General features: G+C 42.4%; 1 protein-coding gene across 1 annotated transcript in view; it reads right to left on the minus strand.

Annotated features, from left to right (window-relative positions):
• The window catches only part of tspan18b (tetraspanin 18b), a 32,851-nt gene extending 5,083 nt beyond the window's left edge, over window positions 1-27,768 (minus strand). The window contains exons 1-3 of the mRNA XM_044036705.1: window positions 27,474-27,768; window positions 7,978-8,061; window positions 365-460 (exon numbers count right to left, since the gene is read on the minus strand). Of these exons, the coding sequence (XP_043892640.1) occupies window positions 365-460; window positions 7,978-7,980 (99 nt within the window). The 5' untranslated portion in view covers window positions 7,981-8,061; window positions 27,474-27,768. The remainder of the gene's footprint in view (window positions 1-364; window positions 461-7,977; window positions 8,062-27,473) is intronic.
• Between the last annotated feature and the right edge of the window lie 209 nt (window positions 27,769-27,977).

Raw genomic sequence — 27,977 nt, forward strand, 5'->3', positions numbered from 1 at the left:
ACGGTTTGGTTGCGCTTAATAAAGCAGGAAAGGGGACAAACCTTCTTACTGTGACCCTCCCCCCTTTGTAGGCTCCGACTTAACAGGATTACCCTTGATTGTCTGATCAAGAGTGATAACATCAGGTGCCAGTCACAAACTCCACATGGCACAGTGAGCCTCAGATGTGTGTCAGCACACTAAAATCTAATCAAAAGAGAATTTGATAGAATCAAGATTGCCTCCTTCTAATGAAATGCAAATGTGGCTCCATTAGTCAGTCAAGCAGAGGGCAGCCAGAGGCCCATCTAAAATCATTAGGCTGACACTAACTTCACAGATAGCTAAATGAAGTGTCTTTTAGGAAGAGATGAAAAATACTTACGAAGATGAGGAAATTGAAGACAAACATGAGGTACTTGATGCAGCTGAGACAATCCCCCTCCATGGTTGTTCCACGTGCTGAAGCCTCTCCCTGCCCCTGAGAGAAAACATTAAAAACGTTGTTTTTTTTTTTGTAAGTGCTACTCCAGGAAAATGCATTCTCCTGACTTGAACAGCATTAAGATGACAGTATCACGGAAAACGATACTTGGCAAAAAAAAAAAAAACTGCACACAATTTAAACATACAGCGCGCATACTGGCTCGTCGCCTAATTTGGACCCATTTCAGCAGAAAAATCCTCATATTATCCCCTCAGGTGCACTGTAGCATCTATAGCTTCTTAACAGTCCTTCAGGAGCAACTTTAGTCTACACAATGTCAAGCCAAACTAACACAACTCATCTTCTCACACACACACAGTGACACTTTATGTAATTTTAAAATGCCCTGTCGCGGTCAAACAGCCCAATTTCCTTTCAGCACTTCCTGTCTTTGGACAGATGGGGCTTCAGTTTGTCTCAAGAGTGTGTCAGAGCATCTTAAGGATGTGAGTCTTGACTCGGGCTCCACGTGTATTAACTGACAACGTATGACCTGTGCTATGGAGTTTCTTTTTCTTAATGTAATGAGAGACAGGGGCCCTCTCCTCAGATCAGGCAGCCCACTATCTGACATGAACACACTTTCACTGATGAAGGCCTTCCCTGGAAGCACTCCTGCTTAATGAAGAACGCCTCCTGTGCATTAAGAGACAACATGGTTGCATGAGTATCCATGACCCTGTATACCTTTATACTCTATATGTGATGCATTACAAAACCTTTATTTTTACCTTCCAAGCAAATGAAAAAAAGGTTTATCCATAAGAAGCATAGGAAATGTTTCAGGTAATATTACACACATTATCCACATAGTCTAGAAAAACAAATCAATTATTTGGCAGAAATGAACCAGCAATCTTTGCATTATATAGTCGATGGTGATTATTAATATGGAAACTATAAGAAACAAGCAGAATTAAAAGTGATTTCTCTGAGGAATTATACACCAATTGACACAAGTAGCAGCTATACACTGCCACCTCCGAACTAAAAAAGGTTTCAATGCTCCTCACATCTTTTGTCTGTACTCTGATGCACATCCGTCAGATGTAATCTTATAATCTATAGGCAGTCTTTCCACAGCCTGGCGTGCTGTCAGAGAAGTCCTCTGGATGAACTCTCTGCTTCTCTGAGGCAGTAGTGAAGCCTGAGGTGTGATCAACACAGGTTTTGCTTCCTGCCTCTCTTTGTTGTCGCTCATATGGGATTTAGCCTCGACCCTCTCACCCTAACTTCCCACAATGGAATCACATTTTCAGGTGATATGAACCACAACCTTACCACAGCACTGATTTAAACAATTTATCACTGCATATTTTACACAGTAATACAGGTAATGAAAGCAATAACTCACATCTTCTGCTTGTCTATTCTACTTATCGTGGCACACTTGCACTGATTTGATTTCCATTGTTAATTTCATGGATGTTATTCTTTTTTTTCTTTTCTTCTTACCTCATTGTAAGCTTGCGTTAGTTGGGTGACAATTAATTTTAACAATACAGATGATGTGAAGGCAGTCTTTGTCTGCCGGGGAGTGAGTTAATATAAAAGAAGACTACTCTCTTTCACCAGCCTGAGGACTTTTTTTTTTTTCCTCTTCTCCTTTCCTATCCAGGCCCAGTGAAAATGATTTAAAGCTATGGTTTAACACCTCCTCTAAATCATAATGATATGCTTAGGTATTGATCACCATCCTTATGGCACTCTGAGAGCAACCACAAGCCTCATTGCCAAAGATAGGTTTTAATTAACCCCTCCTTTTCCTAAGCCCTGCTGGCCTAATGAGGGCACAGGAGGTTTTAATGGAGATTTGCATACATTACAGGCTCACTGAAAAGCATCAGAAAATGTCTTTTCTCATCACTCCCGCTCTCCATTGGCTCCTACAAAGAGTGCAAACTGTATTTATTGAAGCAGAGGAAGAAGAGGTGGAATGAGGGGGCAGGGGAGAAAGGGGTGGCCTGGAAAAAATCTTAAGGCTCAGCTCTCATCTCTCTCTCGCTCTCTCTCTCTCTCCAAACAAAATGTCTGATTTCTCTTCCAGCATCACCCTTCTCTACAGTCTCAGGGTCAAACCAACTATAAGATCTGCAGCCACTTTTCTTTTATGCATTAAAATACTTTGCTGCTTACAAATAAAGTGGACTATGCAGCCCAAGCTGAGCTCGAAATAATTAGCCTATGGTGCAAACCAGCTTCGTATAAATCAAAGTGCCACAGAAACCCCAGAGAAAGTGCAGAGTAAACAAACTGGTCTTTCCCATGGCTCCCATGGGATCACAGTTCTTCATCGATCACAGTTGTAGAGATCAGACCACAAGGACTCTCTGAATATTCTGCAGAGTGCATTGGGTAAAGGCAAATCCTCCTCAGGTTGGCTGTTCTACTATAGCTATATGCCGAGTTTAGGACACTAGAGTGTGTTTCGACTCGCAAAACAAACACTCATAATAAGCATCAAACAACATGACACATAGCAGCAGGCAGTGTTTCATTCTGCTGTGAGTCATGTTTGTTTACAGACTGTGTTTTTAGCAGGAAATACAGAACGTGTGCCCTCAATCTGACAATCTAAGTGGCAGTCTTTGCCCCAAGGTATATGCAATAAACGCTGCCTCCATCTACGTCGTCTGCTGGGTCTCCCATTACTGGCATCATGATATACCACATGATCTTATTATTCAGTCTGGCTGAAAACAGATCCACTGGTATGGTAAAGTTTGATCGTGCATTAATGAGAACTGATCATAACGCAACTGCACAGTGCCAACAGAAGCTGGAGCTCTGTAATGAGGGCAAACCCATCTGACCTACATTTTTCTCAGTGTAAGGATTTAGAAGTCTAAAACACTGCCATGGGCCCTTTTTTCATGCTTCACTTCGAAAACCAGGGGACGCTTTGGCCAACAACTACACTATCAATCATGATGGTCGTGTCAGCTCACTGTAATTAAAAGATAAGGAAGACATAGAAGACACACACTGAGAATGCTCAATATAGAAAGCAAGCAGCACACCCTTGGGTGATTCTCCTTGAAGTTGACACTGTTGGCACAATTAATGAAGCGAGTCCATGTCCCCTTGCTCCACTGCCTGGACAAATCGAAGAGCATGACAAGGACACTGTGTCTGCCCCTCGCCAAACTCGCCACCCTCCACACCCCCAATAACCAGCCAGTTCACTTCATCTTGAGCATGAGCCTGCATTACAAATAATCATTCATTCTGAAACCCTGCTGAGATGATAAGAGTTGGAACTTGACCCTTCAAATGTCATTGACCCTCTAAATGATGAATTGTAACTGAACCCTGGGGACGGTGCAAACCATCCTCCATCTCCCTGATGCCACTGGAGCAGGTGTGCTATTCCATCTACTGTATGCCGCTCTCAAGCTCTTTCTGCCTCGTCCAAATACTCTCTGACTCTAAGGGACCACACACATGCCGCATCACCTTTTATCTCAATTAAAAACCCATTTTCAGATTTCTCCACGACTTCCTAAATCAGCCGCAGCAAGCAAACACCCCAAAAAGCAAATAAAGCCAGACTCCTCTGGCAGTGAGCAAGGCTCCCCTGAGGCACAACATGTCCCTTAATGAACCTCCAATTAGGAGAGAATGAGCCCTGGGCTGTGCTGTCACATCGAGGAGCTTTGAAATGTGCTGAATGTTAACTAGCTATAGCACCGTATGCTGCTGTACTGTATGCTGCTCTGGAGGACGTACAGCTTGCGGACAACGGGGAACAACAGAAAGAAAGTGTATGAATGTGGCTCAAAGGCAAAGCAGCTCAGAGCTTGTGTGGGTGTAGCTCATACAGACAGCAGAGCAGCCAAAGTCAGGCGGGTTAGGAAGTTCAGGAGACTGCGAGGCTTGTTGTGAAGGTCCAAAGGCTGGTTAGATTCCCAGGGTGTAGACAAAGACTCCTCCTCCCTAAGGCAAGCTTAGATTAATGAGTTTTCACAGTACACATATAGGATTGAACATTATCAGCTTCTGCACATTATGGCCATTGTTGGTTTCTCACAAAAAACAAAACAAAATAACAACATTCACTAATGAATTTTCTCTGCTGTGAAAAGCAATTCATCATCTAAGTCTATTGTTCCAACATGTGCTGTGAATCCAAAGCAGTTCTTATCGAAGCATGTGAGTGTTGCACTCCTGACCCATTAGGTTTGGAAATGAGAATGTGTGAATCTCTGGACCAGGCAGCTGACACACTCCTGAACAACAGGCTGATTAACTGGAGATGACTCCCAGAATGAACAAATACACAGTCAGACACACACTGACCATGTGTTGTCAACAGCACTGCAGGCCACATTCTTGACTTCCCAACTGGGCACACTTCCAGCTGTTGGTTCAGTGCTAACAGTTGCTCTATTCCTACAGTGAAATTGATTCTCCAGCTCCTTACTTACAGACCGGGAGGGGGAAGGGCATTGATAGATTCTTGAGGGGAGAACATGTGATTGTTGTGATCAGCAGATTTTTGCTTACGTTATAAGCACCAGTATAACTCTTGTATGTGTGCGTGTGTATTGCAAGCGTGCGTCCACGCGTGTGAGTGTCTCGAGCGTGCGCGAGCGTGTGTAAATGAATGGTCCTTGTGCTCTCTCAAAGCTTAACTCCTCACTTAATTGTGTCGGCACCTCTATCTGGCTGAAGATACAAACTGGCTGCACAGTGCTGGATCAATACAAGGCACAGGCACATGGTCAATGATGCATTGATTCCCCCGGAGTTTCAGCTCTGAGTCCTCTGCCTGTCTGGTAGTGAGGGCATGTGGTAGCAGCACACAATGAACACATAAACACTTCCTCGCAGCTGCCGGTTAGGACTCTGCTCGGGCTTTTCCCACGGGGTGCTTTGGAGGATAACGCGTTGCTGTCGGGGCTTTCCATAAAAATGAGTTACAACTCAATTCAAAATTAAATGCTCAATAATCACTTTGATAATAACAGTGGGAACTTATTTCCTAACTGTTAGGAAATAAGTCCCCACTGTTATCATCAGTGGAAGTTTTAGGACCAAACAATTTCTAGTTATGCCTATTTATTCTCTTCCCTTCGCCAAGTAGGATATGTTTTTGGCCAGATTTGTTGGCAGCATAATTCAAGAAGTTAAGGACAGATTTAAATAAACTTCTCTGGGGATATAGGTTATAACCAAAGGGAGAAAAAAAAACTACAGTTAACCTTGACAGATTAATACTGCTAAAACAAAACAAACAAACAAAAAAAAAATAGACTCATATAGGTCTATATTACTTGGTATTTTGACAGTGGATAAGTGAGTGGCTGTGGTGGAGGTTTGTGCTGTCTTTCCTCAGGTTTTTTCTTGCATATTCCTGTATTTGTCAAAACCTATACTTATGTCAGAGTCACACGTGGGATCTAAATCAGGTATTTGTTTTTCAAATATTTAGAAAAATCCAATCGATAATCTTAACGACTTAACTTAACTCTGACCAGAGTTTGACCCTCAGGCAAGAGACAATTAAAATGTTGGTGAAGTTCTCCCTGGACCTTGTTATAAAGACTGTTCCGAGTAGAGATTGCTGTCTTTGTCAAATCTCCTTATGAAGACAGTTTACCTCATAGATCGCCTTTGGCATAAGTAAACAGAGGGAGATTCAAGGAAAGACAATACTTCAGCCTCAGGGGACTAAACACAAAAAAGGCTTTCAAGCATAAACATGTGCATGAACACAAAATACACACAAAGTGCTCTTAACAACGACTACAGAACAGGAAAAAAAAAGAAAAATAAATGCTTTTTGCTTTTCTGTGGGTGAAATTCAACATTTTGTAAAACCCACTGAGTTGTTTTTAGAACATGTTGGAATCTTTCCAGCCCTCCACTAAGGACACAGGTCTCCACGGCAACCCGGATACAGGGTGAGAGTGGCCTTTGTCTGCAGAGCAGTGATTGGAATCTCCACTTAGCACTAGTTCCTGTTGAAAAACAAAGAGGAGCAGAGCCAAGCACTTTACGACACAGGGACAGCTTGGCCAGCCATTTGTCTAATGAGCGATCACTCACACCGTGTTGCAAGGCCATATGTTAGTTGGAAAACAGCAAGTTCCCCCCACGTAGAAGACCACAGAGCTGTTTTATCACTTACTTACACACACACACACACACACACGACTTCATAGACAAAACCAAGCCTTGTTAATGCCTTTGCATAAACAATGTAGTAGATAATATATGTAATATATGTATTAATATAACTATATACTAATTTGATGCTGGAGTTCTAGGCCAATTTAAAATGGTAATTCTGATTTTAATGAAACAAATTAAGATTCAAATTCAAATAAAAAAACAAAAAACAAAGCCAACATGGAGATAATGTTAAAATCCCAGCTGTTGAACCTCTCAAGGAACATTCATGAGATCAAAAGCCCATAGAAAGTTAGACATACTATGTGGTTGAGACCAAGGATCTCTTTATTCATTTGTGGCATTAAGACACATCATGGGTGATCTGATCACAACTAGACAGTTCTAAATATAAGTATGAATGCAGCCAAGATAGAGGACGCACTGAGATCAGAATGCTAAAACCACATGTGATGGTCTGGACCGCATATGGCCACATTCCTTTCCGCACTGTGTATGGAAATGTGTTTTGGTCCAAAGTGAAGAAATGTAAATTCACCTGATAGACTCAGTAGAAGAGGAGGTATACGAACTAATTCATTTACAATAAAGAAGTTTCTCTTATTGTGTCCATGTTCCACAAAATTTGAAAAATCAAACATGGTTGGTCTGAAACAGGCTGATTTATCAGTCTCTGGTGTTTACAATGATTATATTGATCTTTTTTTCAAATAACTTTTGAGATTTGGGAGCAAAGTACAATTATGGTTTAAAGTAGCTAAACCGAAAAAGAGCACCCCAATGTCTTATTATCAGAAAAAAATTGGTGAATTGGGCACAAAATAATACCCAGTTTGTCATAAACTGGAATATTAATGGCTACTATTTTGCAGTTTTGTGGTTTGACTGATTACGGCTGATGTGTCTGGGTCTAAATTCCCCTTTAACCCTTAAATCTATACATGTCTGCTGCTCAGCCATGCCTGGAATACTAATGTTACAAATGCCAATGAAAATCAGAGGCTAACAAAGACCAGCGCTGGCCTGCTGAGTTTGTAAATGAACAAAAGCACTTGTCTGCCTGTTTCACAAAACCAGCCGAATGCACCCTGCAGCCCTGTGCCTCTTGTTGATGGTAACAATGGCTTTGCCCCTGTACTGTCAGCAGTTTTCGCAGAGTCTGTCAATGTCCACCTTCTGTTATTTCTCTCGTTGACTTCACATGAGTCTGTTGGTGTAGAACTGATGGTTTTGGTGGAAATCATCCACGTTACAAACGCTGTGGGAAAACTAAGAGCAAAAATATGTTCCACAGAGGAATATGCGCTCAAGATTAAAGTTGTGGGTTTTTTTTTGAGCCCAAGTATCCCTCACTTGTAGATGAAATACTAACTTACCATGAGTATACGCTTGTGTCTTCCCTCGTTTCAGATGAAAATGATGACTTCTCTTTGTCTCCTCCCCTCTCCTGTTGTCATGGGCTGTTGGACAGAAGCACAAGGGAAGAAGCAGAGGTCAGGACTGAGCTAATGAGATGAAAATAAAAGAGAGAGGAAGCAGCAGCAGCAGCAGCATGATGCGTCACATTTGTCTTAGAATGCGTAATGCATTTTCACGGAGTGAGACCGGGAGCTAGAAAAACACAGAAAATCAAATTGTAGCATGCTTAAAATGAGCAAGGTTGCATTTATTATGTATGAAGCAGTCGCTCCCAGCAGTGAGCTAATCTAAGACTGCAAGTGTGTTTTATCTGTGCGAGTATCTACTTCTCAGCTGGAAGGCAAAATTCACAAGGACAGAAAAAGATGCATTGCCTTTAATAGCAAAAGTACAGGCCTGTGTTCCTGAAAAGGTAATTTTAATTAGAGGGAAAATTTTAGTGCACATGTGTGACTTCTCATGCAGTTAATTATCACTTATTAGCAGCTCCAGCACACCAGTCACCTCATACAGCTTCTGACAAAACCTCGATGAGCATCTGAACTCATGCATTATTCACTGAAGTTCTGTAGAATACCTTGTTTTCACATTACTGGCCTGCATTGTACATCTCCAAGCAAGCGTTTCTGAAAGCATGTATGCTTTTAGAAAGTCTTTCCTGTTTCTACGTGTTGTGCCACACATGTCGTCGAGTTGAAAATGATGACGTGTCACTAAAAATGCTAGCATTTCAACCTCTAAGAGCACTGGCACGGACAACTTTTGCCTTGCATTTGGTGAGAGCGGCCACTGCAGAATGGACAATATGCAGCTACATAGTGAAATGCAGGCAGGTGTTTCTGCTGGGGATGGAGAATATTACCCCAGGAGTATTGTGGCTGATAGAGCCAGCCACATCATCCCGCCGACACACCATATTGCCAGCAAACATCAGACTCACTGGGATGAGGCTGACACTGGCAGCAGCACAGCCTCCCCCTCACAAACACAATACACAGCTCTGATTGTATCTACAAAAAGACAATCAAAGTGTGAGCGAGGAAGTGTAAAAACTCTGAGAAGTGGAGAGATGCACTGGAATGATGCGCTCCCTTATCACAGAGCCTTGAATTCAACCACTACAGAGCACAAGCTCAGGGAATCAATAACATCCTCGCAGTGACTACACAAGCACGGGGAGCCACATGATGAACAGTTCATCGAAAAAAGTAATTTACACAATATTCACCATATGGTTTTGTGAGCGTATCCCCAGGAAATGCAACACTGTAATCTCTTTTCATTTTGTGTCAGTCTGTAACAGCAACAGCGGATACAGTCCATACATAATCATCGCGGCCAGGTGGTCACATTTTACCCTGAAGCCTGTTGCAGAGGTAGTCAATTCTAAACCTCTGTTTAGAGAGCTATTAGCCAGTGGAGAGCAACAGTGATGAGGGTCCGCATTATTTTTTGGTTTCCATGGAGAACCTTTTCATGAGAAAGCGGAGCACCAATGGGATCGCAGAGCCTCACTGAATCAGTTATGGGGTGAGAAGAGACATCGGCGCAGACGGCTGAGAAAGCACAACAATAGGCCGAACCCTCGAGGGAGACTAGAAAGGCCAGGCCACGGAAGGTCCAACAAAGCGGAGGACGGTTCAACACTAGAGAAAAGGTTTCATCTACATACACTCAATGGTTTGCCTTTTAAATACATCTCTCTCACCAACTTGTCATTGACATTTAAGCTCACAAGCATTGTGGGCAATTTCAACATCAATGCAGCCCTTCGATGATTAGCCTCTGCTGATATTTCAGGCTCTGACAACATGATTGCATCACTAACATCTATCCAGTATGTGAGACAGTAGCACATTCTAAATTATGCCCTTTACTAACAGGATGCACTGTAGTTATTCCCTCAGCTCAATTCATGACAAAGATAGAAGAGGAAACTGTAGGAGAGCAATAAAACAATGAGAGGGATTAAAGGCGCCAGTGCACTCCAACATTAGTGCCTGTCAGATGACCACTGTATCTGACTATCACTGTGATTGGTCAGGTGTGTTTATGTGTTGTTTTTCATTGATCACACGAGGGTTGCAAACTCTGTGCGTTTTCTTTAACCGTTGGTTGAATGAGTGAATAAACTAGTCACTTCATCATTATCAATAAATTATAGAAACTTGTTTTTCTTAGTATAAAAACAAAAGTTACTTTAGTCAAATAAATAAAACAACGAGGCAGTTGCTTGTGTCATCCTGTCAGTGAGTCAGTCTGCAGAGAAAGTTTCTCCAAGAACACAGATATCGTGGGTAACACAAAATATTCAACCAGTAAAGAAGAGTTTTCAGTAAAGAAGGGCCTTTCTGCATGTGTGGGTTCTCTCCGGGTTCTCCAGTTTCCTCCCACAGTCCAAAAACATGCAATATGGGGATTTTGTGGGCGTGTCTGCCTGCACTGAGATGAAAATATCTAAACTTCCTGAAATGTAGCAAGCGCTGTCAGTGTGTTTTATGATACTAAAGCCAAAGAAGTAGGTCAAACTGGACTTTGTCCTCTCTGAAAGAAGCTTCAAACACAGCTCCTGAAGCAGTTGGTGAAGTAGGATGAACCCAGACACAGGTCTTTTTATATTTTTTATCCTGCATGTCCCTGTGAGGGACATGCAGTGCTGATAATGCACTCTTTGTTTTGTTAATAAATTCAGTGAGGCTGCAGCTTCCCAGGTCTTAGTTGTTTATTCTCAACAAACAACGGCACAACCCCACAAGTGCCTTGGTTAAGAACCTCTCTCTGACATTTCTTTAGCTGCCGTATGTGATTGACCCTATGAACAGGTCTGTTTCATGCCTTAACTAAATATGAATTTCGTTAAGAAACTCAATCACTCAGCACCTTCTACCTCTTCCACATGAAGGACTGGCTGGTGCCAGTCCCAGCTGAAATAGTCCATTACAGGGCCACACAGAGACAAATTTACAGTGTGCAATTCACCTAATCCCAAATCGGCATGTTCTGAGGGAGGAAACTAAAGAACCCGGAGAAAACCCATGCACACACGGAGAGAACATTCAACCTTCATGCAGAAAGACCCTTGTTCCGACCGGGTTGTGAACCAGGGTTTTTTGCTGCATAGGCAAGAGTGCTAACCACTACAGTACACCAACCTTCATTTTTTCCTGAGATAACGGTCAACCTTGACTTCAGTGTCAGAGGTCAGACAACAGCTGGTGGTTTGATCTCGGACAGGAAGTGGACAGGAACATTTAGGAAGGAAGTGACCATCTTTACATTTGCAGCTCGCAGCTGCAGTGTTGAAAACACAACATTTCCTATCCGAGCATTTTGAATCTGCTGAACACAGTTAACAAAAGGACAAATCTGCATCTCTAGATGTCAACACTCCTTGTAATCTCTTGCCAGCCTCTGACAGAGTCGATATCATGTTGTAATATTTTAATAATGAGAAAATGGCTGCCATATAACCCGTGGACATTCATTTTAATGAGGGCAGTGCTGAGGCAGAATTATCACTTTATCCCATGTGGATTTATTGATCTTACAGTGTGCGTCAACCATCAGAGATTAAGATAAACCGCCATGATGGAGAAACGATTCCCATTCTGGTCAGAGAGCATCTCACATATAATCACTAAATCTCCTCTGGCCACAGCTAACCCACTGTTTTACTGTGTTCTTTCTTCTGCACTCAGGCATGAATGTATTCACCCATTTCAAATACACAATTATTCCACATAATAAATGCAGATTGAACTCATTACGCAGTCTCGTTTTTTCAGTGTTTAATGTTTTGGGATAAATGGAAACCTGATACGAATGCAGCCACTGGAAGTATGTTCGAATGGTGCTATTTTGATGCTGATGAAAGCTGACACTGTCCGCCACTTCAGTCAATCAGAGACAAACATTCAGCAGGCCTCAGGCTACAACCCGCATCTCTCAGCTCTGCAAAGATGCCCACATCAAAGAGCCATTCATGGCGGCGTCACAGACTCTTTCAAACATCTGCGACCTGCTTCTGCAATTACACAACACCAACGTCTCACTGGTGACAACATGATGAAGAACAGCAACTCAACTACTTGTTGTTATTTTCTTTAATCCATGCCTGTCTACATTAACAAACTGCTTTATACACCACCTCACTTTCCCTCTTCTTCCCAGGACCCCAAGGCCAGCCTGTGTCTCGGAGCAGCCATGAGCTCGAGGGCATCGCAATGCCGCTTTGAAGTCGAGCGATTAAAGAGGGGAAGACCTGTCGAATTGGGATGATGGTGCTAAGATTGGGAGAGGGGGAGGATCAGTGCGAGGGACAGGACAGGCTGTGAATACTGAGAGCACAGGGGCCCATGGGACACAATTAAGAGCAAGGCTTTTTTAGTGAGGGTTACCAAAACTCAGAGAGGATACCAATGGTGCAGCCTTCCAAGCCAAGGTAAGAGTTCATTGCTACATACAGAGGAGGGTTCTGAGGCTGTTGCTCACCAGCTACCTCTGCTCACAGACCATACAAGCTGAAAAATATCCACATGATATCCATTTTCACCCCAGTTAAATCCTAAAGCCAAGTAAAGTTTGAGAATCATGGCGCTCACAGCTCACACAGTCTCCAACTGAGAGGAGTGGAGATGAAGATCCAGGCTGCCCGTACAAAAAAGGACATTTTTACAGCATGTTCTCTTCAAATAAAACATGACATAACACACCACAAATCAATCAATGACATATTATCAGTCAAACTGGTCACAAACCTAACCTAAACTTATCTCTCGTATGGCAGCTATAAAGGCTGATGCTTTTTCACGTCACTACAGCTGAAAAACGTTATTATTCATTTCTATTTCTGTGCTAAAACATATGGTGACCTGCAACGTTTTTTTCCACAAAACACTGCATGTAGAAATACGTGGCAACTGTTGTCAGAGAAGTCAAACCAGCCACTAAAACACATGTTATGGACACATCTGTTAACCATTTTTCTGCAAAAGGTTGTTCTGTATATTGGTTGAAATCAGATTGTGCAGCAAAGACTGCTTTGATCATTACCGCAAGGTCTTTAACACAGGAAACTCTCCTTTACCTGAAACGTTGGCTCTTACTGGGAAGACTGGTTCTTATTTGTGCCCTCACCTTGACCTTCTGTCTGTTCAACACAACATGCATGCTAAATCAAACTCTCTATTTAGACGTGCACTTAAGCTCTGTATCAAGAGTAATATGCATCCATACCAACATACTTGAAAGTGCACATCAAATGGCCATTCATATACAGTGCTCAGAAAGCAGATTGTCTTCTCTGGAGCCGGTTGCTAAATCTAAGAAAATAATATGAACCAGAATCAGCAGTGGGGAAAATGAAATGCAGGGATTTATTTTCTTGGACTGACAATGACTTGGAACTGTTACTGAGTGTTAACAGTGCTTTTCATTCACAGATAGTTGAGTCAGGATTGATAAGAACCAGTCAAGGAGTGAATGAGGGGAAACTGCGTCATTGTTTCCAGTCGTTTAAACATTTTTCATGTGTTGTCACTAAAGTGTAACCCAGGAGTTTCTAACTAAAATTAGAGCAGCAGTGTTTCCAGTGTTCTGTTTTAAGGGCTCAAATATTCCAAAGTAGTGTGGATGGCGGGTGTGACCTGAACGACGTTGAATTTGACAATTTCTACGTCATATTGTGGGTGCACCTTAAACCTTGTAAACCCGTTAAGTGTGCTGACAAACAACTATTTTGCATTAACACGTTTGCTATTGCTAATTGTGTCCGCGATCAATGGCTACTTAACATCTGTGCAACATTTTATGAAAAAGAAACAAACCCTAAAAGCACACTGACTTGGAGTAAAAACAAAGAAAATATGAACAAAGTGGCACCTCGATCTCTGCCAAGTAGTTACAACATCAAATTCTGCCAAAGCCGTGAGGCCCAGTGGGTCTGGTTCTAATCCCTGATGGTTTCACTGCATCCCTCGGCGACCACTCCCCGTGAAGCTAACCACAAAAGTCACTCCATCCTGAAAGTCAGAGGATGATGACGGTGTGACATTTATTTATTTAGTCATTTATTTGGCTAATTTGTGTTGTTTCCACCTATAATTAGTTCAAACATGGTAATAAAAGAGGTTGACAGAAGATTCTTCTTTTGTTTACAAGCACAAACATGTGAGTCACATCAAGTTTAGCTCACCCTTCAAGATTTTCAACCAGATAATCTGCTTGCCATCCAGTTTGGGCATATTGCAGCTAATGGGCCACAGTAGACCCCTGATCGGCAATCCATCACATCACAGACTCAATCTTATTTCCAACAAGCCAGAATTTTGAAGTCAGCAATTTCTCAAACCACCCTACACCATTCAGAGAGTGAGTGCAGGGTGTCAGTGGCTGAAATCTGAACAGGAAAAAAACAGTGGTCCATGAGAGAGAAGGAAAATAGAAATACAAAATCAAAACAGAGATCCGGTGACAGCATTATTACTAAATGCTAAATTAATCCTGGTTTCAAAATCCCCTGCTCGCATGTGTTTCTGTGGTGACCACATGTGTTTTAATGATGAAACGTATCAGTCGGCAGCTCCTCCTGGTGAAAGATGGTGTAGTGTGTGATCCTCATCACTCATGAAGTGTTAATTCACAACTGCAAAGACTGCAGATCACGAGTCAGCTCGTCATTTAGTGTGGGATGCACTCTGCTTCTACTTGGCTTTACTAAACAAAGCTATAGACACACATGGAGGAATTTGGCTTATTTTATTTCACAATAAGTTACCCTGCAGAAGTAACAGATGAGGAAAACAAACGTTATATCTGGAAAAATGTGTTTTCCAATATTTATGACAATGGTGGATCAGAGCTATACATATTATAGTCATTACAAAGACCATTTTCACGAACACTACTAGTGAGAAACAACATTTAAATGATGAGAGTGGCCCAGTGTTTCTAAATGACCAGAAAACATACTTTAACCATCATACTTGGAGCAGAATTATATATTAAAAAAGAATGCAAAGAGACCTTCAAATAAATGAGGCAATAATGTTTTTATCTAATACAGACAATTACGTGCATGCTGAAAAAAAAAGTGTTTGTTATCCAAGATAAATTCTAATTGGCTATTAGCATTAAGGTGTCGTTTAGCACCTACTAGTTCTGAGGATGAGCAGAAATTCGTTGTTAAAACCCCCCAGAACCATTTAGATAAAATTTAATGAAAGCCATCAGGGTGTTTTTCTTTCTACTAAAGCCCTGCTGCAAGCAAGAAACAAGTATTGTGATACTATGACCATTTCAAAACTATTAACGTTGGAGAAGCAATTCAAACTGCAGGAATGCATAACAGTGGACTTGTTATGAGTTCACATTCCAATGAACTGAGGAGCAACTGAGGCAACAGACTCTTTCAGAGAAAATATTGTTTTTGCTCCACTAAAATGTGAAAAGAAGAATGAAAGCCAAGATGCATATATTGTACAAAGCTGCAACAGCATGATATAACAGTGTTCCTTCATGCACAGAGATGGAGGCCCTGTGTTCCTTTTGTGGATTTGGTAGGAGCCTGTACAGAAGCAACAGGGCAGGTGTCCCACTGGGTTATGAGAGCCAGAAGCTTCGCATTTGGATCATTTCCTCAGCCCAGGGGCCTCTACACGGGCAACTCCTCGTAAAGTTGCACATGTGCCAAAGAAGCCCAGATCCCCCTGAATGCTTCACCTTTGTCAGCCTGTATGTGGCGGCTGTGGTGATAGTTGGTAACAAGCTGTGATCACCCAACAGCATCACAGAGAGCGGAAGCAGTGAAAATGACCTGTGCTTTTTGTCTCTCACCCCATCAAATAGACCCACACTACTGACCAAAAAGCCTGGAAATGTCTGCATGGGGTGCAAAAGAAATTGATTTGTCAGTGGTGTTTTTCAGGAGAGCCGGCTGTGACAGATGTCAGTAGGATTACTGGAGCAGCAGCAGTGAAACCAGGACACAACTAGAGACTGTGTATAAAAATGTATGAAACTTTCCAGTTTAAAAGTGAAGCCCACACAGTAGGACAAAGGCCACCAAAAGCCAGACTTTTTTTCATTGATTTCCCAGAGGAGTTAATGTCCCAATCACTAGTTTCTGGTCTCCCTAAACACACTGGATGTATTCTCTATAGGGTGAAGGAGTGTCTTCAAAAACAGCAACAGAAGGCCTAGTTTGAAGATGTCAGGAAGCAGCGTGAGGTCACGGGAATCGTTGTCTTCAGCTGCAGAACATGCAGAAAATTGCAATAAGTGACAAACACACCAACAAAATGAAAACAACAACAAAAAGACAACACAAAGACTAACTAATAGTATATATTTAATAGTACTGAATATTTCCTTCCACTATCTGATACTTTAATTTAATAACTTTAATTTATAGCAGGAGGACATGAGGACAGCTGGTCTCACAGAAAAGAAAACAAAGGATAGGGCAAGATGGAGGCAGATGAAGGTAGAATAAAGGGAGAGGTCAAAAGAAGACAAAGAAGATAAAGAATGGGACATATGAATGGACGCTTTATGATTGACAGCTGGTACTGTCCGATAGGTTCCTTGTGGCAGGTGACCGACATGTATTTCCAATTTCAAAAACTGACATGGCGCCCATCAAAAAAAGTCTGGAGGCTTCACAGTGAAACTTAGTTTTGCAACAGGAGACTAAGTCCATTTTTATATACAGCCTGTGCATACAACACCATTTTCAAATGTGTGAGTGAGACTTCTGCCTGCACACAGCTCTCCACACTGGTTGACACTGAGCTTGATACTGCCTGAAGTATGTGTTCAAAAAAATCCTTTTAAAAGTTGTCCTGCTTCTCAGTAAGTCCCAGGAGCGAGCCAAGAGGGACTGAAATGTGGAAAAAGGGGGTTGGACATTTTCCATGGTACAATCACACGAAAACGGAGGAGTGCTTTAAGAAACATTCCTGTGAATGGTGGAGAGAGCCACAAGCGGGGAGACGTCAGGAGAAATCATGCTTGGCTCAACACAAAAAGCACTCAGAGAAATGAGATTTAATCTGCTGAGCTTGGAGTGTATTAGCCAGATATAAACAGCCAGTACCAGCTGTGAGAAAGTTAACTGCCACAGTTGTGCAGCTTGGAAAAACAATGCATAAAACATCCAACATTAGCAGTGACAGAAACTCTGCAAACACAGATATTTAAAGGCCAAAATAAAACTTTCACAAGCCATCCGGTTGTGGGAATCAGAGGGTTAAGGTTAACTGGCCACAGCGAAGTATGTTCTCTCAGAGAATACTCTGCCTTCAGGCCTGAGCTGTGGGAAAGGGAGTTTATGCAATTACATCACATTGATTTATGGGAGACAGAGCAAAGATGGGGAGAGAATGGAAACTGAGCTGCTTGGAGACGGGCCAACATTAGGTCCCAGAAGAAACACGAGTCAATAGGTTTACACCACAAAACATGATGAATCCGAGACAATTGTGCGGGAGATGAGTGTGGTCAGGGAAGTGCTGGCAATACGGAAAGGTCAAACCTATCTGAAATTATTGGTTTTGAGTTAAGTCTCAAAACACAATGCGGACAACCATAATTGTAATGCAGAAGGTTTTAGAAGAACCTGCTTAGGGAGCACATGCTGACAACCAGTTCAGAACACCAATGACAGCACACTTGACTCAACTTCCAGTTTTCTGAACTCACGGAAACTGATGAAAACTGTCCTGCTCGAGCAGATGCCGCTGAAGCCGTCTTAAGTATTAATTGGGGGCAGTGATGAAATTGTGAGCAATGTACCCAAGTGTGCACTGCAGCACTGGCGAGGTTAACATGTCATCATCAGCCCACTGCAGCTAACTGTTACAAATAAACAGGCCATTTAGTGCTTTCTACTTCTGTAACAGGACCATCAGAGTGACCACATCTGGGAGATTTATGGTCAAACACATTCCTGTTTTTTCTGCTCATTTAAATCTCTGCATGCAAAAGCTTCCCCTTCTTTACTCCTATGAGCCAAAGCATGGCCACACTGTGACTGACGTGGATCAGCTCCACTTAAACCGTCATAGATGAACGTTGTAAAAAAATAAATCTGGACTGAATCACAATTAATACCAGTCGACACAACAATGGAAAAGTGTAGCTCATTAATGTTCACGGCATGAGACTTGTGTGTTGATACCAGTCATGAAGACATGAATAAAGCAGGAGGAGATAACAGAGGAGACAGAATATAATGAGCTGGTTACAGTAGAATACATTCAACGGTTTTGTTGTGTAAACTTCTCAAAATCCCCAACTGTCTGCAAATTCCCAAGCTTCCTGGAAACACAACAGACTTTTGGCTCAGGCCAAAACTAACAAGATAAATATACACATGTGAAATGCCAGATAAATATTTAAAGGGGGTGTATGGAAAGTCCACAATATAGACTGGATTATCAGGGCTGGGTGAGTGGCTGAGGTGGGGGTTATTGTACATGTGGCAAATATATGGAAAGCTTACCCAGAGCTGAGCTTTGAGTAAGGAATCGTTGGACATCTGTTCCCCATTATGTAAAAAAACCAGCTTGTCTAAACTGCCTGCAGTGATAAGCAAAAGTGGTCTAAGTAATTGCTTACATCACTGGCTTTATCCTGCTTTATTGTACCTTGTGTATCATTTTAATGTGGCGAGATCAAATGAGATCATGTCCGGTTACTGAGTGAGAATACATTTTGATTAGGTTTTAAATAAAATAACGTAAAATCTGTTTTATGTGTGTTCTGTTTAGTCCATTTAAAGCGCCACGTTGGATCCACCAGCTGAGGCTACCAGTTTAGGGGACGAATGGCATTTTTATGGCTAAAGGACCTCTACACATCCAGGAGCTTTCAGAGATAACCACAAAATTACTTTGGCATCAGCACTGGTGCCGAGCCATTTCACAGGGGATCTGACTCCTGCCAAGTATTATCGGGAAAGATGATCTGATCTGAGCTCTGGGTTTCTCTGGGATGTAGACTCAGGGAGAAACGCCTGAGCTGTCTGTTTTGTCCACAGACACTTCACAGTTTTGATTGTCACACCCAGGTGGTCAGTATTGTGTTGCTGCCTGTCATACTGTTGAAGGACAGGTGACAAATCCAAAATCACCCAGTGTTCTGAGTGTCTGTACTCACTTAAATCAGTGAACACTGCAGCCAGATACTGGAAACGCCTGCTGAGCCTGCACTATCTCTGACAAACACATGTGCAGGTGAGCCTTGGTACAAAAAAACGCTGGGACTCAAATACATTTTCATAAAAATATCAAACTCCTTTAAAATCCTTCAAATGGTTCAACACTGGCGAGCGCCTCTATGTGGTTGATTCTCCTTTTCCTCTAAGCTTCAAAGGAAGCGATCTGCAGCAAGGTATGGATTAAGGCAAAAGGGGAATTATATTTCATGGCTCGCATGTGTTTAATGGCAAATACATTTACAGTGAGGAAAATCGCTCTTTCACTCAACAAGATAAGTCTGCTTTTGTTATTCTCGCCTGAGAAGTGGGAGTCTATCCACTAGGTTTAATAAATGCAGCACATTTATGTCACAGCAACGGAGGCTTGGTTTGCTTGTGACCATAACACAGTGCCTGGCAATGACCAACTGTTTGCCCAAAGGACAGAGGCTGACTTTTAGTGCAGTGACCCATGAATGCTGTCTCCAGGAGCACGCTTTTAAAGTGGCAGTGGGCTAAAAATTTCATAAAGTGCCATGAAAGAATCATGAGACAGAGATGGGCTCAGTCTTTGCTGTTTAATTGTTTCCCCCAATGAGGAGCAGAACTAACCATCTACACGCTGTGCATTTGATAAGCTGTTAAAAGCCAATTATTCAGCCGGACATGCAGACGCTGCACAGAGAAGTACATTCGTCATTTAACAATCAGCTGTCGCTGCAGTCGTCACATTAACTGGTCTGGACTGCTGACGGATGCCGGGTTGCTTGAATGAGCTCAAATGGCTTTATTGTACCATAAGCCACAGTCCAGCACCCACCGGTGCTTCAGTGTTCAACCACACGTCACATAAAGGTGTGATTGTGGGCAGTAAACAGAATGACTTAGGGGAAGCGGGTGAGATAACATAAATGAGTTTGGACACAAGCGGTTCCAAATGCAAACAGTGGAAGAGCAAATCTGGGAGGATGTAAGATAATTTAAGCGTGGACAATAATCCTTGAATTATATAAATGTTCGTATGCTGACTGGTGTTTATTGAATGATTGTTTACTGATGTTCCCTTTAGTGCAGTGAGTGAGGATATGTAAAGTTGATTAAGCAGAAAGCTGAGTTAGTTATTAGAAACTGTTTAACACCAGCTACCACTCACAGGAAACTGAAGTTACTGTGCCTGCAGGTCGTTATTTTGACACACAGACTCAATGTTACCACACACCGTTTGTCCTCACCTGCACTGCAAGTACTTGATGAGATCTAAAGATTTTAAGCAAATTTTCTTCTTTCATGTGGATGAAATGAAATATCAACATCTCTCTCAAAGGCGTGTGATCGTGGCAGGAGGGAGTTCATTAGTGGGCCCTAAACCCCAAGTTTCCTGATGTAGAGATTGGAACCTGCTGTGGACTTTTTTTTTTTTTTAATCAAACATTGATCTGTCCCTCTGATGCCGTGGAGGTCGACAAGAAGCCCACGTGTCGTGCCCACGTAGACATGTGAAGAATCTCGTTCTGTGGGAGAGACTGTAACAGTTTGTTGTTATCCCACAGGAACTGCAGGGAGCAGCGGTGTGGACAAGGTGTGTGGGCTTCAAAGACATCAAAACAAAGCCAGTGTAGCGGAAAGAAAAAGTTTGGTTTTAAAAAAAGCTGACTATAACACTGGATTTATATCTGGACGCAAGTGTCCATGACCAGACTGCAAGAAGGGAACATTAGCCCAGTTACATCTGAACTATATATCTATGTAAGCATTCACTCTGCTTAGGTCTTTCTGTGCTATTTTAAGAACATGAACGCAAAATATTTAGCCTACATATGAGCTCCAAAGCGCCCTGATTTCTTTTAGCGTTCTGCCAGCAGCACCCAGGCTGCATTGGTGTGTGTGGGAGAGCTTTGTTTACAAAGGTGTTTGTGTGTTTAACGTTTGACGGTGTGCAGTCAGCAAGATTGAGATGCAAACTCAAATCATGCTCCAAATAAATCTCTGAGACATGCTCTATAATTCAGCCACGTTGGAAAGACTATGTCAACAGTCCTGCCCGAGGCTGTAACTCTGACGACGACATCAGATGCACCGTTTCAGTTTCGTATCGTGACTTCTAATCATCATCAACTGAACGCAGGAATATTAGATAATGAGCCAACATGTAGCTTCACCACCCATGATGCATTTAATTAGTTTTAAAGCATAAAGGCCTAATTATCTAGGTCATCATTGAAAAACCTTCTGTCCATCGCAGCAATAATTTGCGCCCTTTAAATTGCTAAATTAATTTGTGGTGAGAGTAAGTGTGTGTATTTGTTAGTAACAATCATCAAATCACATCACACCACAGAGCGCATCGTCAGTGATTAAAAATAAACAGGATATTTACAGGGGCCCGGATCCCCTTTAGGCTGAGGAAATAAAAAATGCAGTAGGCTCTGGAATAAAATAGGGCACAGTATAAAAAGCCCCACATCACTAATGAGGGTATTCTTGATTCCATAAACTTGCATAAAAAGAGCAACTGTAACCAATGTGAGGAGGAGAGGGGGAGACTGTGGAGTGAAGGAGGGTTGGGAATACAGTCATGGCTGGAGCAACAAAAGAAGAGGAAGACCAGAAGCTGGGAGAGTCCCATATTATCAGAAAAAAGCCTGAGTCAGGAGACGGGAGAACCATTAGGCCCAGTGAGTCACGGGGAGAGGCTGAAAAAACAGATCCGAGCTGAGCTTTGGCTCACGGAACCATCCATTCAAAAACAGCCCAAGAGGAGTGGAACCGTGGTCCACAGTGAGGTGAAATGGTTTTTCAGGCCAGACACATGTCTCCTCTCTCAATAAATCAACTGATATTAGCTTATTGCAGTTTTGTCTGTATGGTTGTACAATATATTAAGTCACAACAAATGAATCAGCACAGAAACGCCACACTGGTTTTGGGGTCCATTAGTCTAACAAAAATAATCTGGCCAGTCTCTTGGTCACAATTTAAAAGAAAATCAAGATAAAATCTAAGGAATCTACAGTATTCAAGATTGTTTTTGTTCCATGTGAAATTGTGCAGTGGGTAACCATGGGTGGCAGAGGAGCTGATGCATATAATTTTCATTATCATCAATCAGCCAGTTATTTCCTCAATTAATTATTAATTTCTCAAGCCCGGGCTTCTCTCTGAAAAACAGTCCAGACACAAAGACTCAGCTCACAGTGGAAGGAACGAAGCGCTTGTGCAAATAAAGTTGCCCATTCATTTTAAACATCAGCTCAACTTTCCTGAAGTGGACAAGTAAATATCGGACCGCAGGTTTCATGAGCTCAGTTCACAGTATGTGCTCTGAAAATACAGACAACTGTGACATTCTTTATTCGACACACATCTTTGCTTCACATTGAGTGGAGAATTCCTCCATTAATGTCAATAAAAATCAGAACATTGGGTCTTTATCAGCATCCATGGCAGCAACCAAAGTCTTACAAGAGTTCTTTATCTATGAAATATAAAAACATTCCCTGAATATGATCAGTAGTGAAAAGCTCCAGTGTTGGGCAGCGACTATTGAAAACAATCACACATCCATAAAATGAGCTCCTCCTCCCTGGTGCTTCTTGATTAACGCCCTGCTTCTTCCTGCACAGTGCGCCAACAACACTGAGCCACTAAGTCAACTCAGTACCATTGTGTGGATTTAACTAAAGAGCTTATTGTTCATTTAACTGGCAAATTACTCTGATGTTTCTTTAATTTCTGGTGCACGAAATGTTATATTCTTAAACTTCCCCATCATTCAGCAGATCAGAGTTTGTGTCCAGGTTTCTCTGTCGTCGGGCGGGAAATCTCTCCACACATAAGCCCTGTGTCACATACCAATCACACCCATACACCTGGCCAGCCTAAGCCTCGACCCGAGCGCTGACTACATCTAGGGATAAAAAGAGCACAAGGTGAAGAAGAAACCTGCCGGCGGAGGCAGAGGGATTTACTGAGTGAGTTGGTTCTGGATAATGGCCAGTGGGTCCTCAGCAGCAGCCTTTAATGGACACCTGAGTGACACAGTTTATTAGTTTGTGAAAAACATTATGCAGGGGGGGAGAGATGGCTGAAGGGGATTGTGAGAACGATGTGATTTGAACATCCAGAGACAGCTCTGAGTGTAGCTACAGCTAAGTGTGTACCAAGGTGTGAGCCTGTCTGAGAGGCTGCTATCTGCCGAGCCCAGCTTGTCAATTACATACCATTGACCTTGTTACCTGCTCTGCACAGCCGTTATAGAGGGAAATGGGATGAATGCAGGAAAACCACAAAGAATTCTTGGGCTGAGCACAAACAAGCAGCCTGCTTCCTCCTGATAAAAATGAAGTGTCACCATGCAGTCGTCCCCCCTCAGTTTCCTGAACTCCAGGGCCACCAGCTGCCCAAAACTTAGGTCACTCACTATTTCCTGGCCTATGCAGAGGCACTCTCAGGGGACAGAGAAATGCATGAACGCATGAATACCTCTGGATTGTTCATCAGTCTTGCATCAAATTCATTACACGTTTATTTAAACTGGATTATAAGTCGAATCATCACAATGACCAATGGCTTCTGATTTATTGTCTCGGAGTTCATTTTATTTCAACATCTGTTTAGCATCTATGGGGAGAATATAACTATAATAACTTTTAATAAATACTTTACAACTAGAAATGGCTCAATACAACTTTTCTGTGTCCAATAAGATACCAGTTCAAAAGCAGTTCAATATTAGTACAATATTGGTGTTTTTGAATCACTTTTAAACTAAAGCTGATGTATTTACCAGACAAAAGCAGCCCTCGCTTACTTTTAGGTCACATGACTACAGTGGTGCATGTCTCTCTTTATGTTGCTTTCTAAAGAAAGTTTAAATGTCTTCCTGATATCCATCTTGTGATTATGACCCATGTTAGACAGGCCTATCCCTATTTATAAAACACAATAGGGCATTTGTAAACATTATTATTTTGAATAATAATTCATTTATAAGCCTATGCCAATGAAACAGACCATGACTATAAATATGCCCTCATGTATTAAACCTGTATTAAAATGTTATAAACTATTGATTATGTATGAATGATAAATGTGGGTTAAAGGTAAAAATGTTAAGATTGCAGCATCGGATTTCACCCCCCTGATAGCATCACTTCACTGATGTCATGAAAATATGAGGAGATGGTGCAACGAGATAAAGATTCCTCCTCCGTGTGCCGTGAAACCACTGCGGAGGAAGAGGGTGCAACGCGATGACGTGATCAAAGCAGCCACAGTCAAAGCACAAACAACGGGATGACGTGAGAAAGAGATGGAAATGTGGAATTTATGGTTTTTTATAAAAGGTTGAATTCTCCATATGACTCCGCTGCCATTTTTCATCACTTAAAAGGAGCGGGCGCTTGAGTGGACAGTAGCTGCCTGTGTTTGTATTTAAGCCGTGATTAATTAGTTTGACTCCAGCAAATGTAAAAAACAGGTTTGCCGCTGCTGCAGCTGCAGGTTCTGTAAGAATCCAGCTTTACCCAGGCACCAAACTGGGCTGGTTTATATGGTAGCAGAGTTCTGACATGACATGACCTTTACATAAAAAAGCTGTCTTCAGAATCTCACATCAGACTACACTGGACATTCAATGCTCACAAAATCCAGAGCACACAAACACAACAATATGCGCCGCTGCGGCTTTTAAACGGCTGATGAAAAATGCACCTTTCTGAGAGTAAATTATTTCTGCCAGCTGAAAAGCAAATTTCATTTTCTCATGTCTCCTGACAACAAAGACGCTGAGCCCATTACTGGCCAAGGCCTCTGCATCACACACATTAAATGAAGGGTCCTCTAGCAATCGAAAAAAGCAATTTTCTCATTGAGCCAATAGATACTCCATTTAGTTCCGGGCTCTCTACGGACCATTGCTGCTGTACTGGGGCTGATACAGGAGCAAGAGAGAGCGGAGTGATGACCTGGTCTCGTTCTCCCTCTGCCTTGCTGCTCTGAGGCCACTGATATAGATACAGGAACGCTCTGCAGGCTGGATGAGCTGGATGGTTTAGATAAGGTGATTCAGAGAAGGAGATGGTTGCAGAAGAGGAGGAGGAGGAGGAGGAGGAGGAGAAAGGTTGTGGTGAGGCCAAATGAATCAGAAATGAAAAAAACAGGGCCTTTGATCAAAAAGGCCAAAAAGAAGAGGAAAAGGGAGAGAGGGTAGAGACGCCTAACCATGTGGAACTGCAGATTGATTAATTTCAGGCCTTTAATGAGCCATGCTCTGCCAGACCAGGCAGCTTTATGTCAGTCACCCCGTCCCTCTCAGCAGGAGCTGCCATACACTGCAATTCACACTTTCCTCTCTCTGCCAAGAACTGAGAGGAGCAGTGAACTCGTGCTCTCTCTCTCTCTCCCTCTCTCTCACTCTCTCTCCCTCTTTCTCTGAGACTCACAGACTTTCCCTATCTCTCGCTTACTTCCCTGTTGATGTGTTTTGCTGTGAGTTTCTTCGCTGGCACAGAGAAAGTGTTATAAAGAGCAACACATTATCAGAGGCTCTTTCAGAATGAGCGCACAGATGATCACCAGTGGCAAGTCTCACACCAGGTGTTCTGTGTCTGTGGGTGGAATAAATACCACGTTGGCTTGATGGAGATTTTAATCCACTTAAAAATGCTCCCTCCTAATTGCCATCCACCACAGACTGCTGAGGGAACCAAATACATCGGTGCTGACCTTTACTCCCTGTATAATTTACACTGTAGGTTTTATGAACCCTGTTTGCATCAAATTTGTATCTGCGTGACTAAACTATTTCCCAACACTCGTGTGAAACAAGCTGAGGAGAGAACGGCTTCAGGCAGGAGTTTAGTCATTTTTGTTGGCAGCTGCTCTGAAGCATCAATACTACTGTTTCTTTTTCTTTTCTTTTTCCCTTTAATAAAATAAATAAATAAATATTCATGCTGTGTGTTTGTGCACTTCTTTCTCAGCAAATATCCATAACATGTGAGTATGGGAGAAGACAAAAGGGTGGACTGAGGACAGAGAGAGACAAAGAAAGAGAGAAAACTTAAATGCAGCAATGAGGCAGGTGAGGTCATTAATCATGACACAATCTGATTTGTCAGGTTGACCAAGTTGCTGAAGCGTAATATAGTTCTTCGCCTCCTCTTCACTGACACACTGCAAGAGCCTCAGGGAGATGGAGAGTTTCAGCGAGTGGATGTGATTTTAACTTAGAGGAGGAAAACCCAACATTGTGCACTTACCTGGACACTGGTGAATGTTAATAGGTCCCTAGGGGCCAATGTCCGTGGGCGAAATCTGATTATAACCTGATTTCAGGGAAGCAGCTCAACTTATTCCTCAAAAATCTGCACTTTTTCAGCTGTGGCTTTTCAAACTTTTCACAGGTGAAGTATACGCTCCCTGCAATACTGTGCCTGCACAAGTATTGTTGCTCTTCAGTGTGTCCTGTTTGCTCCAGTGGACATCAGACAGAGAGGAAGGAGGTTATGGACGATGTGTTCCAGTGATTAATGCAAACCGACAGTGAATCCCTGCCCCACGGCAAAGGTACCACCGTCAGGGACATCCATCTTGTGACCCCACACATCTCTGCAGACATCCTCCTCCTTAGGTTTGGCTGGAGCGCCGTGGGAACGATGCCAGCTTGGAGGATGACCCCTGCTGTCAGATTTCTCATCGTACAGCCTATTATACATTATGGATGGAATATGTTGAATATAATGTATATATGAGCATTTTTCACCCTCTCTTTTAGGGTGAAACCACAACCCGACTACCTGACTAAAGTTTTACCACCATTATAAATAAATGTTGACGACAATATCAGATGTGGGACTTCAATTGTTCATTCTAAACCATGGTTTCTGCAGTGCACATATATAACATATAATTAAAAATATAAAGTGATAACCAACTAAATACTAATTAACTCAAAATATTTCCGACTGAATTACATTATAACGTCAATTATTTTAGTGACACAACGCTTGTTCCTTTGTTTTCCACCATTGTATCACCTTTTACATGAACTGCAACTCGACTGAGGGTACAATGTAACTTGGAGCAACAAAGTACGCTGAGAATCCAACAGAGCATCGCCTCTATTTACGTGCACAAAAGCTCGTCCAGTGACACAGTAACAGCAACAAGAGAGGCATTTTTAAAACACGCACTCAAACACACATTAACGAAGTTGGAGCCACTTCTCCCAAAAGCTGAGGTTTTCTTTCTTACCTCAAAACGCGCCGCTCCGAGCCGAAACCTCTGCCTGTTGTGACAAGACGTTTTCCGGCGCAAATGTCACTGAACAGCCTGGACTGAGGAGTGTGTTCGACGGCGGCGGAGACAATAACACAAACAAACCAACGGCCTGTGTGAAGTTAGGATGTCCGCCGAGGTGAAGGTAGCGTCCAAACTATTACAAATCCACCGCTCCGAGACCTGCTCCAGCTCCCAGTGAGAGGAGGACGAGCACAGAGGCAGACCAGCGTGGAGACAGTGGAGAGAAGTCAGTGAGCTGAGACTCATCCAGCAACGAGCAGCAGCAGCAGCAGAGGGCGGAGACTCTCCACAGCCTCCACACCTCCGGCTCCTCTGCTGCTCCAAATAACACTAATACATTATACAAATAAGTAAATAAACACATGAAGTACTGCAACTCCTACACATGTAAACATGGACATATGTTCATCATGTACTGACTCGCACAGATGTCCTTATAGTGTAGAGTTTATGTGT

This window comes from Solea senegalensis, linkage group LG10 (assembly GCF_019176455.1).
Source record: "Solea senegalensis isolate Sse05_10M linkage group LG10, IFAPA_SoseM_1, whole genome shotgun sequence".
Taxonomy (NCBI): Eukaryota; Metazoa; Chordata; class Actinopteri; order Pleuronectiformes; family Soleidae; genus Solea; species Solea senegalensis.